The 17479-nt window shown below is 43.9% G+C and overlaps 1 protein-coding gene across 1 annotated transcript in view; it reads left to right on the top strand.

Moving 5' to 3' along the window:
• Positions 1 to 17479, top strand: part of LOC122552357 — a 145600-nt gene that overhangs the window by 24279 nt on the left and 103842 nt on the right. Inside the window, exons 4-6 of the mRNA XM_043695107.1 lie at positions 4435 to 4525; positions 5978 to 9231; positions 10213 to 10560. Coding sequence (XP_043551042.1) covers positions 4435 to 4525; positions 5978 to 9231; positions 10213 to 10560 — 3693 coding nt within the window. The remainder of the gene's footprint in view (positions 1 to 4434; positions 4526 to 5977; positions 9232 to 10212; positions 10561 to 17479) is intronic.

The following is a 17479-nucleotide window of genomic DNA, read 5'->3' as shown; positions in this document are numbered from 1 at the left end:
GTTGCCTGGGCTGGAAGTTATGAAGAGAGATTGGATAGATTACAGTTGTTTTCCTTCGAGCAGAGGAGATTGAGAAAGGACATATTTGAGATTTATAAAGTTATAAGGTATCTAAGGTAAATAAGAAAAAACCTCTCCCCTTTGAATGGATTAATGACTAGGAGGCATAGATTTAATGTAAAAGGCAGAAGGTTTATAGGGGGATGTGAGGAAAAGATTTTTCACCTAGAGAGTGGTGGGAATCTGAAACTCTCTACCTGTAAGGGTGGTAGAGGCAGAAACACTTAACATTTAAGTAGTATTTAGATATATACTTGCAATGCCAAGATATACAAAGCTATGGGCTAAGTGCTGGAAAATGGGATTAGAACAGTTAGATGGTTATTTTTGACTGGCATAGACGTGCTGGGCTGAAGGGCCTTTTTCTGTGCTGTCTGTGACTCGATAACTCTGAACTCCAGAAAATATAAACCCAACTTATCCAGCCCTTAGCATTAAACTCAAATAAAATAAATGATCAGACCACCTGTTTTAGTAATGTTAGGTGACAGATAAATGTTGGCCAGAAATGGGGGAGAAGATCCCTGGTTTTCTTTCTATTCGTTCCATGGGATCTCTTGCATTCAACTGAGTGAGAAAGTGGGGAAGTGAGTGGGGGCTTCAGTCTAACAGCTCCCCTAGAAGATAGTACCTCCAACAATGCAGCTCTCCAGTGATGCCAGCCTTGATTGCATGGGATTGAATACAGCTTCTCCATAGTCACTGTGGGTCTGTTGAGTTGGCAGAAAGGAATTTGTCCCACAATGAGAAGGATTCTGCAGCTTGGGACCCTAAGGCACCATAAAAATACAGAGCATTAGTCAGCACTGAGTGCAATGACCTTGGCATGTGGTACACATTATCCACAAGTCCCTCAGTGACTTTAAGCTGTGTACATGTCAGTACTTAAGGCTGAGCTAAAAGCTGTCTGAGGGGATGGAGGGGAGGGAGCAGAATGATGCCAAAGCACTTCAGGTTATATTTACCTGCATATGGCAAGCCACTTAACAGGACCGTCTGCTTAAAGGGAACATGCTTTCTTGGATCCAGCCCAATTCTTGGTGCATTCAAATAGAAACATGTCTGGTTTATAAATGGTGCTAATTACATTGATCCATTTTGGGCTTTGTGAATACAGTTATCTCAAACAACAGACCAGAGCTTAATACAGTTACTTAAGGGAAGAGGGTGCCCCTGTGAGAGTAGACAGCTTCATTTACACATGGAGAGGTGAAGCAGAGCATTTTAGTACTTGTACAGGTTATACAAAGCCTCCAGTTATTACCATTCCCAAAGGAAAAATATGCTAAGGGATTTGAGAGTAACACAATTATGAAAATAACACTGAGCATGTATAAACAATGAATATTTTGTACATTATTGAAAATAAATCCACCTCCCCTCTGCCTCAATAGGTTTCAAGAAGGGTTTTACCTATTACTGCATAGACATGATGGTTTGAATGGCCTTTTTCTGTACCATAACCTATAGTGTTATGATGTCTCCAAAACTAGAATTGGAAATAATCAAAAAGTTTTCTCTTTTGCAAACAGCTCCTGTATTTCCTTTCCTGCCCTCATCCATTCAGGCACAGACTCTGACATCAGAGAAGGGGAGATTGGATGGAAAAAAAAGGAAGAAAGAACTTATATTGAGATAACATTGTCACATCTCACAGGACTTCCCTTAGATCTGGCCTTTTCTTTTAAGTAGTGCCGTAGGAGTTTTGATACTCAGACCAGAGATCAGGCTGCTGTTTAACAAACTTTTTGCTCCTCTACAGTCCAATGCTCCCTCAGTACTGCACTGAGTGCCAGGCTAAATGACAGTGCTCCAGTTGGAGTAGAGCACCAAGTGGGGGCCACAACCTACTGACTAGGCTGGAGGTATTACAGCCTGGACCACAGTTGAGCCTTGAGTCAGATTGAAGGAAGAAATGGGTGGCAGTGAAGAGAAATGTTCGGATAAATACAGGACAATCAAAGGGAGAAGATGGCAATGGAGGGGTCAGTAGTGGTTGCCTTCATTGTCGCACACAAAATAAGCATGAGGCCCTGAAAGTGGGGAATGAGCATTGTATTGCCTGATCCTTTCAACCTGCTACATTCACTTTTGACAGGAGCAGGAATCCTTACTGAATCTTCAAGTCTCCTTCCAGGCAATGAAACTACAATAAAAACAAGAATGTTGGAGAAACTCAATAGGTCTGGTAGCATCTGTCAGAGTCCAGTATGATTTGTCTTCACTGGGGACCTTCCTACCTGAGTTATTTGTGTAACAATAGACCAGTTAGTTTAACATTTGTTATTGTGAAAATATTAGAATTGATTATAAAGAATGTAACGGCAGAGCATTTAGGAAAAATAATATTTTCAAACCGAGTCAGTCTGGCTTCACAAGGGGGAATCAGCCCTAACAAATTTATTTGAATTTTTTGAGGAGGTAACAAGCAAGCTAGATAAAGAGGCGGTCAATGTAACATATTTGGATTTTCAGAAGGCATTGATAAGGTGCCACACGTTAGATTGCTCAATAACTTAAGAGCTGTAATGCTGAGGTCATTTATTAGCATAACTAGAGGATTGGCTGATTAATAGAAGATACAGTTGGGAGACATTTTCAAGATGGCAACTAGTGCATTGCCATCAGGATCAATGCTGTGGCTATAATTATTTACAGTATATATTTGTGACTTGGGTGAGGAAAGTGCTTTTATACAACAGTAAATGCCATATTCTGGGGTTTAAAGGGCCAAAGGCACTTTGACAAATGACGGAGAGAAGACATGTGAGTGAGGGAAATAGATAAAAGGGTGGCGTGGCAGGTGGGTGGGTGAGGGAATTGGTTGGTAGATGGGTGGCTGTGCAGGATGCTACAAAAGTGAGCGGATGGAGAGACAGGGTAGTGTGCTGCTTAAGTGGGAGAGAGGCAGGATAGAACAAAGAACAATACAGCACAGGAACAGGCCTTTTGGCCCTCCAAGTCTGTGTTGAAATATTTTGTCCTTCCTTACTAAAACTATCCTCACTTGCAGGATCCGTATCCCTCTATTCCCTTCCTATTCATGTATTCATCCAGGTGCTTCTTGAATGCTGCTATTGTGTCTGCTTCTATTGAGTGGGTGAAGATGTAGGGTACTTGGTGTGTGATAGGGTGGTAGGTAACTACCAACTCTAACTCAGAGTTATGGTCTTTTTCATTGGGTTCCAGATGGAGGGTAATTGTCCACTAAATGTTTGAATTTCAACTAAATGTTTGAATGTCAATTTTTCGGGACTTGCAATGCATCTCTTGGTGCAGGGTATACCTGATCTCATTGTCTGGAGAACAGAAGATCTGACTAATGTCTGTTTTTTCTTGCACCCTTTGCAGTAATTTCTATATACGAGCAATCTGATAAAAATGTAGGTATTGTTTTCGTTTGGACTAGGAATTAACCCAGTGACCAATTCTCCACTCCAAAAGAACAGAGCCTCTGACTTGAGTTCTGCAGAAAAGTCAAAGTGGACTCACTGTTAACTCTGTTTCTGCCTTCAAAGATGTTGCTCGAATAGCTGGGTTTCCTCAGAGCTCTCTGTGTTTGCTTTTCCAGCATCTGTGTACTTTGATTTTATTCTGCTGACTTGGCTGTCTTGAGCTGTTGTGAAAGCATTGTAAAACCACCTCCTACCTTTCCCTATCTTTTTATTTTGTGAAAATCTTGGAAATGCCTGAGTTTAATGCATTTCGGGGTCATATGCTGATGAATTTACGTGAATAAATGGAAGCATGGCCAGTCAATAAGAGGAGGCATATATGCCAGCATAAACATAAATGTTGGGCTGAATGGACTGCTTTTGCATCATCAATTCTATGTAATAAAAAGTTTCCATCCCTTACCTCACACCAAGTTCCATTAGCCCCAATCTAATGTTGGCTCTCAGTACCAAAATACCTCATTTAACATTTGTGCTAGAACTTCATGACCTTGCCTCTTTGTACCCCTTCACCTTTCAACTCTACAATCTGCCAGGACTGTCCACTGATCTATCACTTCTTCCTTCATCTCCATCATCCATGTCTTTAGCTATCTAGGTTCTCCAATTCTCTCCCCAAATAAATCTATTTCTACTTCTAAGTCTCTTCTTTACAATCAACCTGAATGAATAACTGAATTGCTGCTCACCCCGATGCTCAGTTTGGGTTCCACCAGGGTCACTCAGCTCCTGACCTCATTACAGCCTTAGTTCAACTGTGTACAAAAGAGCTCTCTGCAGATTTGAGTCTAATGATCTTACGCTGCTTGACATGCTGAGTATTTCTAGCCAGGTTCGTTTTTTTGTTTCAGACTTGCCATATCTCCAGTATTTTGCTTTTGCACAAACATTGATATGAACCTGACTGATTTTCTTTCAGCAGAAATAAAGGAATATCCTGACTACTGTGAATCAGCACCTGTACACTACCATGAGTATCTCAATACCTCGAAGAACAGGGAACCCAGTCAGTAAGTGCTAATTCAGTAAAGAACTTCCTTGGCTTGTATCTTTGTTCATGGGTCTTCGGAAACATGTTGTTCTACATTACTATATCATAAAGGCTGGCAAGTATTGCATTATGATGACCTGTCTTGACGGTGATAGTTAGACTGAACAACTTCCTTAGCTGGCTCTGACTGCTCACGGGCTTGGAATGGGACTTCTGTCATGCATCCTTTTGGCCTCTTGTCGGCTCTAGTGTTATTGCCTGTCCTGGGAGAATTCAATGTTGTGTAGGCAAGGTGGTTGGGAGCAATGGTTATGTGACTGAATTTGTAATCAAATGGCCCAGGCTGATGCTCTGAGGTTGTTGATTTGAATCCCACCATGGCAGCTGGTGGAATTTATTTTCGGTTGAGTAAATCTTGAATTGAAAGCTATTGACATTCGTCTTGGGGAAAAAAAAACACATCTGGTTCACCATGGGTTTTAGGGAAGGAAGTCAGCTGTCCTTGCCTCGTCTGGCCTATGTGTGACCCACAACAATGTGGTTGACTCTTTACTGCTCTCTGAAATGGCTCCAGCAAACCTCTCAATTTGAGGGTAATTAGGATTGAGCAACAAATGCTGGCCTTATCAATGACACCCATAACATAGGGGCGGGGGGTGGGGAGGTGTGTGTTAAGATTTGTGACCGAACCCACACTCCAGTAGACCGAGAGCCTGTAGCCTTCCTGAACCACTTCCCACTGCTAGCCAAACCCCATCCTGGCTGAGTTTCATCAGGACTACAAACAAAAAATCCAGTCAATCTCCCTTACCCATATATAAATGGGGAAGCAGGTAGCCCTGCTGGCCTCTAAAACTCACCTCTGCCAAAACAGCTGAGTTGGAGAATCTGGCACTTTGGCTGCTTCTGGCATTTAAAGCCCATGTCTGTTTTAGCTTCCAACACTTGGAGGGTCACAAAAATTCACCTGTGGCCCTTTTGGTCTTGCAGATTATGAAGGGTGATTGGTGGAAAATATAAAGACACCCGGCCAGACTTCACTACTGAACGTTCCAAATGAAGCAAGCTCACAGATCAATGGCTCCTATGAAACGTGCAGCAGAACACTGACAGAAAAGTCATTCTGATCGAGATCTTTGTAATTTGTTCCTGCTTCACTGTTAGCTGCCCAAGTCCTGAAGCGTGGGTTTGTCGTCAGATAACTTCTTCACGTCACAGAATGCTTGCAGTTGTTGGAGGAGGGGTGTTTTCTTTTTAAATTCGTGGTCTGGGTTGCGTGTATAATTGGTGGAATAGGGGTGGAACCCTTCTGCCAGCAACAATGGCATTGCATGCTTGATGCTGCTGCCTGATGTAAAGTGAGGGGTGGAGAAAAGGTCACAGTCATCAATCACCTTGATGAAGACACATGCACAAAATAAATGAGAGTTGCTGCTTCTCTCGGTAATGCTGTCTCAATCTGTGTCTGTAGGTCGGCGATGGATGAGCGCTTCAGTGAGCAGCGTGATGGTGGCAGTGTAGAACCAACCAATACCTCAGTGACCAATTACACTCTCAGCCTTTGTCAAGCTGCGTCGTGGGACTGCTCGAGTGCAATCGGTACAGACTGTGTAGAAGAGCTTTCCCAGTTCTCTGCTAAATCCTCTGCAGAGCATGGCATGGAATCATCACGGGCTACCTCAGTTCAGTCAAGCGAAAGGTCATCAAGCCTTGAGGGCTGCGACACGCTTGACGTTCCAGGCGTGCACGGTGCAGAGAGGCCCTGCCTCACTGCTGGCCAGGTGGTCCCGGCTGTTGAAAGGAAGACCGAGGCGATTCAGTCAGCAGCCCCTTTGTTTTCTGCCAATGCACAATTGCCTGATGATAAAGAGATGCCTCAGGAAAGCACTCCCAGCACAAACAGGGAAGCCTTGAATGCATCTGTGCTGGTCCACACAGGGGTGAATGTTAGCCCTGCAAGAAGGGAGGAGGTCGCTGATGCCACCGATATATTGTCTTCGGCTGATGCCTCGAGCCTGGTGTTAGCACATCCTTTAAACTCAGGGGAACTCTCCATTCTAACCTCAACTTCAATGGAAACCATAGGTAAACAAGCGGCAGAGACATTTCGAGTGGGCAATCTGAACACAGCGGAAGGAGGAATGGGAGCGAGTAATAGCTCTGACTCAGAAGGAACATCCAAGGCACTCTGTCCAATTGCGAACAAGGAGCGGGCTGCCTCTGAAGAGTCAGGAGCATCAACTGAGCCAGCCTCTTCTCCCAAACCACCGGCTGCAGTCTCAAGCATAGAGCGAAAACAAGGTTTGGAACAAGTACATGATTACTCAGGACTATCAAACAAAGACAGCAAAATGACATATTTGGTTTCAGGGAAGAGAAGTGAAAATGAGGAGCAATTTGCCAAAGGGATAGAAGAATCTAAGAGCAAGGGGTTGCCAATAGAAGGCAAAGTAATCTCCAGAGAGACATCAGCAGCTTTCACTGCAGTGGAATCAGAAGAAGCCCTCAAGCGAAGACTGGACCTTTCAAGTGAACACAGCAAAGTCAGTAAATACCTGAATGTCAATAAAGATTACAGAGTGGACTGTGCAAAACCATCGCTGACACCTGTGACGGGACTAACGCTGCTTAGTGCCAGTGTGGTGGAGAAAGAGCCCTGTGTGGCGCCAGCTGTAGTGGCAACGAGGAATCCTGTACCTTCGGGTGAACCTTCTCTTTACACTTGCACAAAGTGCAGCGTTTACTTCCAGGACAGGGAGTACCTGCGCAGGCACATGCTGGACCACTTTGACGGACAGGCTGAGGAGGGATTCGCAGGGGGTCCTTGCCCGTTCACATGCCATGAGTGTGGCCATGCCTTCTGCAACCTAGCCTCCCTTCGAACGCACCTAAGTCTTCATCAGGAGCGCAGAGCGAGCTTCATGGAGGCCTTCCAGGAGCTGGCTGACCCATGGGACGAGGGGCATGGGGCCAGGTGGCAGGGCACATTTGGGACCAGCCCGGCTAAGCCACCAGTGGTGCGGGCTGAAGCACATGCCCACAAAATGCCTTGTCAGTGCCATCTCTGCCATTTCCAGGCAGCCACAAGTGAAGGACTTCAGGAGCACCAGTGGCACAACCATCCAGGCGGGGTGGAAAAGGCCAAGTCTCCGCGCACGCCCAGTCTCGGGTTGCCAACACAGGCCATCAGAACAGATCCGAGGCTGAGCCAGGAGTGTCCTTCCTCCAAGAGAGTGGAGAGTGTGTATAAAGACCAGGTGAAACTCAGCCAGCAACACATCCATCAGCAAAAGTCAGGCTGCCCTCCAACCAGGCCACTCTGGCCTTCTGCTGGCCAAGGAGCTGAGGATTCATACAACCAATCCAGCAACTGTGAGAACTCTCCAAGGTTCCTGCCATTGAATAATCCTGGTGATGGCAAGCTGGAGATAGAATCATTGCCTTCAACTGCAAGGGGACCTTGTCGCTATGAAGATAACCGTCCTCTGATCTTTGAAGGGAAGCAAAAGAGCAAAACCATTCTTGATGTCCCAGAAGTGGAGATTGCCAAGTTGAAAACTCACTTGGTGCTGGACATGACAAAGCGGGTTGTGCTGCAGAATACGCAGTTCAAATCACCAGTGGGCTTGTCCAATTACATAGGCTTGTGCGAAGGTACAGAGACAAACATCACCCCCTTGCCCAGAGGAGGCTTTGCTCCACAACAAGGAGCTGTCTGTTCTTCTCGCAGCCAGGTAATGAACAAAATTGAGTCAGTTGGAGAACATCATACCAATCAAAGAACTGCTCTTACCTACAGGAAAATTGTAATAGACCACTTTGCATCCAGAATGGGTCCTAGTGGACCTTCAGTCTACAAAGATGTCGTGAGACTAAAGACCGATTCGGAGGAGACTGTGGGAAATAAAGCATGCTCTGTTTCATTTGGTCCACAAGACAGTCAGGAGATGAAGACCTCAGGCTTGCCAGGTCACCAAATTCAGATCTGTGATATAATAGCTCTTCCTGCTAAGAAGGGAAGGATGACTACAGATCCAACTGCTGCTACTTGCCAGCCTAGAGCAGTAAGAAAACGCACAAAAGAACTGCTAAAGACTATCAGTTTTCCACAAGATCTGTCAGTTGACCAACATCAGCAATTAGTGAGAATGACTTCTATAATAATACTTGATAAAACAGAAAGCAGGTCAGAATGTGACTCTGCCTTAGATGAAAAGGTTTTGGGTTCTTCCATGGAAACCAGGGAGGGCCAGTCCCAAAGGGAGCCCGGGGAGGGCCAGTCCCAACGGGAGTCTGGGTCGAGCCAGTACAATTGGGAACCCGGGATGAGTCAGTCCCAACCTGTGGGAAGGTATTCCCATCATGAGCCCAGAGACACCCAGTCTCAACGTCAGCCCAATTGTGAAGAAAGGGAATTAGCTTCTTCTGTGGAAGTAGGGTTAGACAAAAGCATCCTTTGGGAGGTGCCCAGCGAGGATTTACCACTAGATCTGATGAAGAAGTCAAAAGACCTCTTGAGCAAGAATTTATTACGTATGTTTCCATTGGAAGAAAGAGAATGTCCCTATTGTCCAGATAAATTCCACACTGGAATAGGCTTGGCCAATCATGTACGAGGGCATCTTAAACGAGTTGGCATCAGTTACAACACCCGGCACTTTATAAGTGCAGAAGAAGTTACAGCAATTGAAAAGGAATTCTCATTACAGAGGCTGAAGAGAAAAGGTAAGTTTCTTTGTCATTTTGTATATGGAATCTGGTAACATACTGCTGTATAAAGATTGACTTAGTACTAAAATGTGAGCTACCTCGTTGATAAATAATGCCAGAAAGGAAGTGAATAAGATCCAACATGGCTGCAATGCTTTTGTTGGTCAAACAGTCTGCTAATATTCATTGTCCAGGCACACATCATGTCCATTTGGCAGGGTAACCTTAGAAACTTCTGCCTGCAGTGGAGTTGTACCCACATCACCTGTGCTGAAGAAAGGGGACAAATTGGCTAGGCAAATATGTTGTGTCTAACTATTCATATAGATTATTGAGGTTGTCTGCTGTAGTGGGCAGTGCCCCTACCTTTAAGCTAGAAATTCCAGGTTCAAGTCCCACTCCAAGTCTTGAAGGCCAAGGAAGGTGTGTTTATGGTTCTTGTAATTTCTACCGACACTTGCCAATGGTTGGTGGTAAGAGTGGAGAAAAAATGTGAAAGACCTTCTTCTGGCTTCTATCATCATTTGGCATAGCTCCAGGCTACTACATGCATATGAAAGTGCACGTTGCCACAGAAACTCAGGCTCCTTGGGTAAGTGGGAGGTGCAGTTGGCTCAGACTGTTGAATGGCCGATGTGTTTTGGAGTGATGCCAGCTGCATGAGATTCAATTCCTATTATGGGTGGGGTGCATTTGGAACCTACCTCTTCGTCCTACACATGTTGGAGGGCAACTTGTGAGTCAGAATTACCAGTGACAGAGAACACAAGTTGAGGATACTACACACTAATGAGTTAGAAACTGGAGAGTTACTGGGATGTGGATGAGAGATTTGCAAAAGGATACTAAGGTGGGTGACGTAGACGTTTCTGTGTGTGTTATGTTCAATATTGGCATGTGGCCATATTGCTTATCTTTTGGGGAAAGGAGGGTTTTATCAGGAGATGATACATTTACCATTCTGGGGATTATTGTCAGCCTTGCTTCCATCCTCAGCCCTAAAGATCCGTGGCAGTGCAGTGGAAAAGTGCAACCTGTGCGGTGCCAGCTTTGACTCGCGGGCGGGGATGTCGAGCCATGCCCGCGCCCACCTGCGAGAGCTCGGTGTCATGTCCTGGAGTGCCACCAGCTCCCCCATAGACCTGCTCAACGAGCTCCTTCAGGATCTGGCCCCCTCCAGCCTGGCCGATGGCCAAGCAAGGCCAGACAGCAGCCACCGGAAACCTGCCAGCTATAAGTCAGGAGCCAAGACAGCGTCAACAATGTCAGAAGGGTCAAACCCCCATCCAGTTGTGCGACCATTCGCCTCCGCAAATAACAGTTCATCACCACTCAGAAACAAGGGTGAGTTACACAGTGAGTACTGTACGTTGCTGTGTGAAACTGTATTGCCAACCTGTAGCCTGTTGCCAAGTCTCCTGAAGTTCAGAGTTAATTTCTGTCTCGTCTGAGGATTTATTTTCTCATTTTAAAAGGCCTGGTTTGCATGTCCTGCAGAAAACGAGGGTCTGTATGACAAGCCAATGTCTATATCATATGTTTTTATTTATCTTCTAGTTCCACTCAATTTGAAACCTGCATTCATTGTTGCCTGTTTTACTCCAAATGCACTGCTTTATGTACTTTTCAACATTCCATTGTGTCTTCACTGTGCTGAAGTTATACCTTTGCAGACAGCAAGCAGAGAGATAACTGGCTGAATGGACTCCTTTTGTGCTGAAATCATTCTGATTCTGTGTGTCAAGACTTGTCAATCTGTTTGCAATTCTAGCCCACTTTGTCCGTGGACTTCAAGACGGTATTTCCCTCCGTCCAGCTTCCCTTGCCTGTCAATCCACTGGCATTTAAAACCCAAGAATTAGCTCATAATCTGCAACCTTCTCTTCTTGACCCTGCACTTGGGTTTTTCCGTTCAAGAAAGCAAGTGCTTCTGCAAGACTGCCTTTGCTTAAGTCCAAGCCTTGTGTATTGTTCAGTAACTGTGACTGGAAACAAAATTTTGAAAATGAGGTTCTGAATTGTTGGTTGAGGTAATGTTATCTACTGCAATTTTTGGGGGGGATATTTCCCAAAGGAAGTGGGAATGGATATGTAGGGAGTCAGTCCACACTTACCAAGAGCCAGATAAGCTAAACCTCCAATGTGTGTGTGTGAATGTCTCCTAGTTTGCACTGGTGGCTGGAGACTGGAGAGTGTGAGGCTTCTCTCTGTATGGTCAAGGAGGAAGGATGCAGCTTTCTCCACTGGAGAGAGTGTCTGTTTGTATGATGTGTCCTCTTCAGTACCGCAGCTCACTTTGGGTTTGCTAAGTTGATTCAATAGGCTGGTTTTTACAGGCATGGTTACATAGGTAAATGATACAGTATTAAACCATTTTAAATAAGACTCGCCCTAATTTTTAAACTGTGTCCCTAATTCCAGATTCTCCCACAAGGGGAAGCATGTTCTCAGCATCCTCCTCTGGATCCTATGGATTACGATAATTAACCTTTGATTCTTCTAATGCATATAGGCCCAATCTGCTCAACATTTTCTTAGAAGAGGCAAAAGTGAGGATTGCAGATGCCGGAAGCCAGAGTTTAGATCAGAGTTGTGCTGGAAAAGCACAGCAGGTCAGGCAGCATCCAAGGAGCAGGAAAATCGACGTTTCGGGCAAAATGATGAAGGGCTTTTGCCTGAAACGTCAATTTTCCTGCTCCTCAGATGCTGCCTGACCTGCAGTGCTTTTCCAGCACCACTCTGATCTAATTTCCTTATTAGACAACTCCTTAATCCCAGGTAGGAGCAAATTACTGCTGATGCTGGAATCTGTACTGAAAACAAAAAATGCCAGCAATCTGAGCAGGTCAGGCAGCATTTATGGAGAGAGAGCAAGTTAACATTTTGAGTCTAGATGACTCAAAGAAGATGAAGCATCATCTGGACTGCAAATTTTAGTTTGCTGTCTCCCCACAGATGCTGCCTGACTCTTGTGATTTCCAACATTTTTTGCCCTTCATCCCAGGAATCAACCGATAAACTATCTCTACTGTTTCTAATGTGAATAATTCCTTTCAAATGAAGCCATCAGCTGATCAGAAAATCTCAAATGGTTGACTATGGACCTGCTGTCCATTCTTTCTGGACCAATATGTGTCTCCAAATCCACAGCAATGTGTTTGATTATGAAGTTGCATCCAATTGGGCTACCACTGACCTTGCATGACAATGATACGAAAAGGTGTCTCATGCCTTTCGGTCAAGTAGGGATTGGGCAGGCAGTACCAATGCCCACATCTTGAGAGAGAATACTACTTAAAAAAAGAACTTGGAATGTCATGATCAATTACTGCTGTGATCAATTACTGCTGTGATCTATACTTTGTCTTGTTGTTGCTCGAGGTTTGGAAGAAGTCAGCCCCATGTCTTCCATTTAAAGTCCTTTGATAAAGATAAAAACAAATGCACCAGCAAATCTACATTTATATAGCATCTTTAACATACTTAAAATACCTTAAAGTGCTCTGCTGGTTATGAAGCAAAGTTAGACATTAGGGCAGTATTGGAGCAGTTGGCTGAATCTTTAGGCAAAGGTTGTTTACAAGGAACACTGAGAAGAAGGGGGAAAGAAAAGATGGCGAATCAGAGAGGTTGAGGGAGGGAATTTCAGATATTGAAGGCTGGCATATGAAGGCATATGCTGGGAGTGGAGTAAACAAAATTGTGGCTAAAATTGAAGGAGTGCAAATATCTCACAGGGTTGTTGGGCTAGAGGGGTTATAGAGATGAGAAAGGGTTTGAGACCATGGAGGATTTGAACAGGGAGGAGAATTTTAAAATCAAGATTTAAAATGCTAAATTTGTACAACTGTAAAATATATTAAATGAATTTTGCCTTTTTGGCGGGAAAATGATGGGATTGGTTAATATCCAGTAAAATTTATTTTATCCATTGCCCTACTAACTGGAATGCTCCTCCAATTGCTGATGTGTCTCTAGGCATCTCTGTTACTGTATAAAACATCAATGTTAGTCTGAAGTGATTGTAATAAAACCAGCTGAAGTTGAAGTAATTTTTGCTTAAAATTTATAGTGAAGAGAGCCTACGTTTGAGAGGCAGATTTTCATTTGATTCCTACTATTAGTGGTAATTTTGATTTTAGTGGCTCCACCCAATCTTGATGCATGTTAGGTAAGGCTAATTTTATTGTATATTGAACATTTGGGAATGATTAAAGACCACAGGATAAGAGATTCTGTTGTATTGCGGCTGCTGACATTTGAATTACTCTCTTTGGCTTTCTCTGCTACCTCTCTCCCTTTAGAGGCATGGATAGAAATTTAACCATGCGTTTGTTTATACTGCTGGTCCCTGGAGGCAGTGTGACATTCTGTCAGATGTGAAATGCCTCAAATGGCTGTAGTTTAGCATGGGTAGCAGTTGTTTGCTCTGATCGCATGCCAGGGAGCAGTCAAACTGTCTTGAGGAAAACAAAACTTGAGGATTTTTTCATTTGTTTATTGAAGCATAAATGTAGGATTGTCACTCAAATTTAGTAAGGAGTTCAAGAGAAATGTCTTCACTTGGAGTGCTTAGAATGTGGAACTTGCTACTGTGTTCAATAGGAGAAAGTGAGGACTGCAGATGCTGGAGATCAGAGCTGAAAATATGTTGCTGGAAAAGCGCAGCAGGTCAGGCAGCATCCAAGGAGCAGGTGAATCGATGTTTCGGGCATGAGCCTGAAGAAGGGTTCATGCCCGAAACGTCGATTCTCCTACTATGTTCAATAGCTGAGGAGGGCAGCAAACAGTCATTTAAGGGGAAGCCTGATAGTACATAGAGAAAGGGATATAATTCTATGCATTTAGGATTAGGCTGGGAAGTGGTTAATCAGTAGCATTAGCATAGTGAACACCAGTTAGGCTGAATGCCATGACGTAATAATGCAGTGATGTAAATTATATTGATTGTAATGTAAATCATTGTGTTTGGTGCATGGGATGTTGTCCATCCTGCTCCATAAACAAGCCTTGTCTTGCTTTTTTAAAAAAAGGCTCTTTGGCTAAAACCTCTTGATGTTGACTGTTTTGCACTGCAAGGGGGAGATTTTGGCGTACTGGTAATGTAATTGGACTATTAATGCAGAGGCCCAGGCAGCGTTTGAAAGAAGGGGTTCAAATCTAACCCTGGCACCTATTAGAATTAAAGTTCAATTAATAAAAAACTGGACTGAAATCCAGTTTGTGACCATGCAACTATTATTGATTATTGTTAAAAACCCATCTGATTCACCGATGTTCTTTGCAAAAGGAAATTTACTGTCATTGTACTAGTCTGGCTATATTTTACTCCTGATTCCCAGCAATATGATTGACTCTTAACAGCCCTTTGAAATGGCTGAAGCAAACTACTCCGTTCAAGGGCAACTAGGGGATGAGCAATAAATGCGAGCAACACCCATATCCTGTGAAAGAATAAATAACTTGAGGTAGTATTGATGCGTATTTATGGGTCCAGCAGGGAGAGGTCCTCAGAGAAATGGCAAAGATCGGGAATTATCTGATTACTGGTTCAAAAGGTTTTGGAAAACTAACTGTAAATGAGCAGTGAATTTTCTCAGCTTGGGATAACTCCTAATCATTATCTAGACCTATCCTGGGGAATTTCCAGTGAAGCAACTCCGTGATGTGGCTGACGCTAGAGTTATCAGTGGAGCAGCTGCCTGATGTAAGGTGAGGCACAAAATGGCAGTCTTCCTGGCAGTGAAAATCAGGCATAAAACGAAGGCTATCCCTTGCCAAGAATTTTTGGCACCATGTTCTGCCAATATATTGACATGAGGAATCATCTTTTACTCGGTGAGTGGTTATAATTTGCAGTGCACTGCTTGAAAAAGTAGTAGGAGTAGATTCATTTGGTGCTTTCAAGAGGGATTTGGATAAGAACTTGAAGGGATAAAAATTTTGAGGACTCTCGGGGAGGGAAGGGGTGTCAAGTGGGGCTGGTTACGTAGCTCTTGCAGAGAGCCAGCACTGGGCCATCAGGCCAAATTGCTGCCTCCTATACTGTAAACATGCAGCATTAACTGCATTCTTTCTCAGAATCACAAAGTAATTGGCTGTGTTATCACTACTCCTGTAGTGGAATGAAACAGAACAAAGTCTTCAGCAGCATCTGCATGAACTGTACATGCATCTGAGCAGGCATACACGCATGCTCTCACACACGCAAAATCTTTTCGCTGCTTCACCCTTTTCTGACTGAGCAAACACACATTTTGTTGGTTATACTTTCAGACTGTTCCATGTTTTCTTGATTTCAAGGTCACAGCACACCCCTGTTAAACCAACCTCACATTTTCTATGAACCAAAGCACACTTTTATGTGTCGAGATGTGGTGCTGGAAAAGCACAGCAGGTCAGGCAGCATCCAAGGGGCAGGAGAATCAACAGGAGAAAAGCTTTTGCCTGAAACATTGATTCTCCTGCTCCTTGGATGCTGCCTGACCTGCTGTGCTTCTCCAGCACCACACTTTCTACTCTAATCTCCAGCCTCTGTCGTCCTCACTTTTGCCTACACTTTTATGTGGACAATTCCTAGGTAACCATAATTCTATTTGTTTTAAAATAGTGATGGAAAAGGATAGATCAGATCTAAAAGTTGAAGTTCTAAATTGGAGAAAGGCCAATTTTGACAGTATTAGGCATGAACTTTCAAAAGCTGATTGCAGGCAGATATTCTCAGGTAAAGGGATGGCTAGAAAATGAGGAGCCTTCAGAAATGAGATAACAAGAATCCAGAGAAAGTATGTTCCTGTCAGAGTGAACGGAAAGGCTGGTAGGTATAGGGAATGCTGGATGACTAAAGAAATTGAGGGTTTGGTTAAGAAAAAGGAAGCATATGTCAGGTATAGACAGGATAGATCGAGTGAATCCTTAGAAGAGTATAAAGAAAATAGGAGTATACTTGAGGGAAATCAGGAGGGCAAAACGGGGACATGAGACAGCTTTGGCAAATTGAATTAAGGACAATCCAAAGGGTTTTTACAAATATATTAAGGACAAAAGGGTAACTAGGGAGAGAATAGGGCGCCAAAAATGTGTTGCTGGAAAAGTGCAGCAGGTCAGGCAGCATCAAAGGAGAAGGAGAATCGACGTTTCGGGCATAAGTCCTTCTTCAGGAATGATTCCTGAAGAAGGCCTTATGCCTGAAACGTTGATTCTCCTGCTCCTTTGATGCTGCCTGACCTGCTGCGCTTTTCCAGCAACACATTTTTAAGCTCTGATCTCCTGCATCTGCAGTCCTCACTTTCTCCGAGAGAATGGGACTCCTCAAAGATTAGAAAGGTAGCCTTTGTGTGGAGCCACAGAAAATGGGGGAGATACTAAATGAATATTTTGCATCTGTATTTACTGTGGAAAAGAATATGAAAGATATAGAATGTAGGGAAATAGATGGTGACATCTTGCAAAATGTCCAGATTACAGAGGAGGAAGTGCTGGATGTCTTGAAACGGTTAAAGGTGGATAAATCCCCAGGACCTGATCAGGTGTACCCGAGAACTCTGGGAAGCTAGAGAAGTGATTGCTGGGCCTCTTGCTGAGATATTTGTATCATTGATAGTCACAGGTGAGGTGACGGAAGACTGGAGGTTGGCAAACGTGGTGCCACTGTTTAAGAAGGGCGATAAAGAAAAGCCAGGGAACTATCGTCCGGGGAGTCTGACCTCGATGGTGGGCAAGTTGTTGGAGGGAATCCTGAGAGATAGGATGTACATGTATTTGGAAAGGCAAGGACTGATTCGGGATAGTCAATATGGCTTTGTGCATGGGAAATCATGTCTCACAAACTTGATTGAGTTTTTTTTTGAAGAATGATGAGGGAAGAGCAGTAGATGTGATCTATATGGACTTCAGTAAGGCATTCGACAAGGTTTCCCAAGGGAGACTGATTAGCAAGGTTAGATCTCATGGAATAAAGGGAGAACTAGCCATTTGGATACAGAACTGGCTCAAAGGTAGAAGACAGAGGCTGGTGGTGGAGGGTTGTTTTTCAGACTGGAGGCCTGTGACCAGTGGAGTGCCACAAGGATCGGTGCTGGGCCCTCTACTTTTTGTCATTTACATAAATGATTTGGATGCGAGCATAAGAGATAAGTTAGTAAGTTTAAAGATGACACCAAAATTGGAGGTGTAGTGGACAGCGAAGAGGGTTACCTCAGATTACAACAGGATCTGGACCAGATGGGCCAATGGGCTGAGAAGTGACAGATGGAGTTTAATT

Source organism: Chiloscyllium plagiosum, chromosome 8, assembly GCF_004010195.1.
Source record: "Chiloscyllium plagiosum isolate BGI_BamShark_2017 chromosome 8, ASM401019v2, whole genome shotgun sequence".
In the NCBI taxonomy this organism is placed as follows: domain Eukaryota; kingdom Metazoa; phylum Chordata; class Chondrichthyes; order Orectolobiformes; family Hemiscylliidae; genus Chiloscyllium; species Chiloscyllium plagiosum.
Note: the sequence above shows the minus strand (reverse complement) of the source record. Positions and strands in the feature narration are given on the sequence as shown.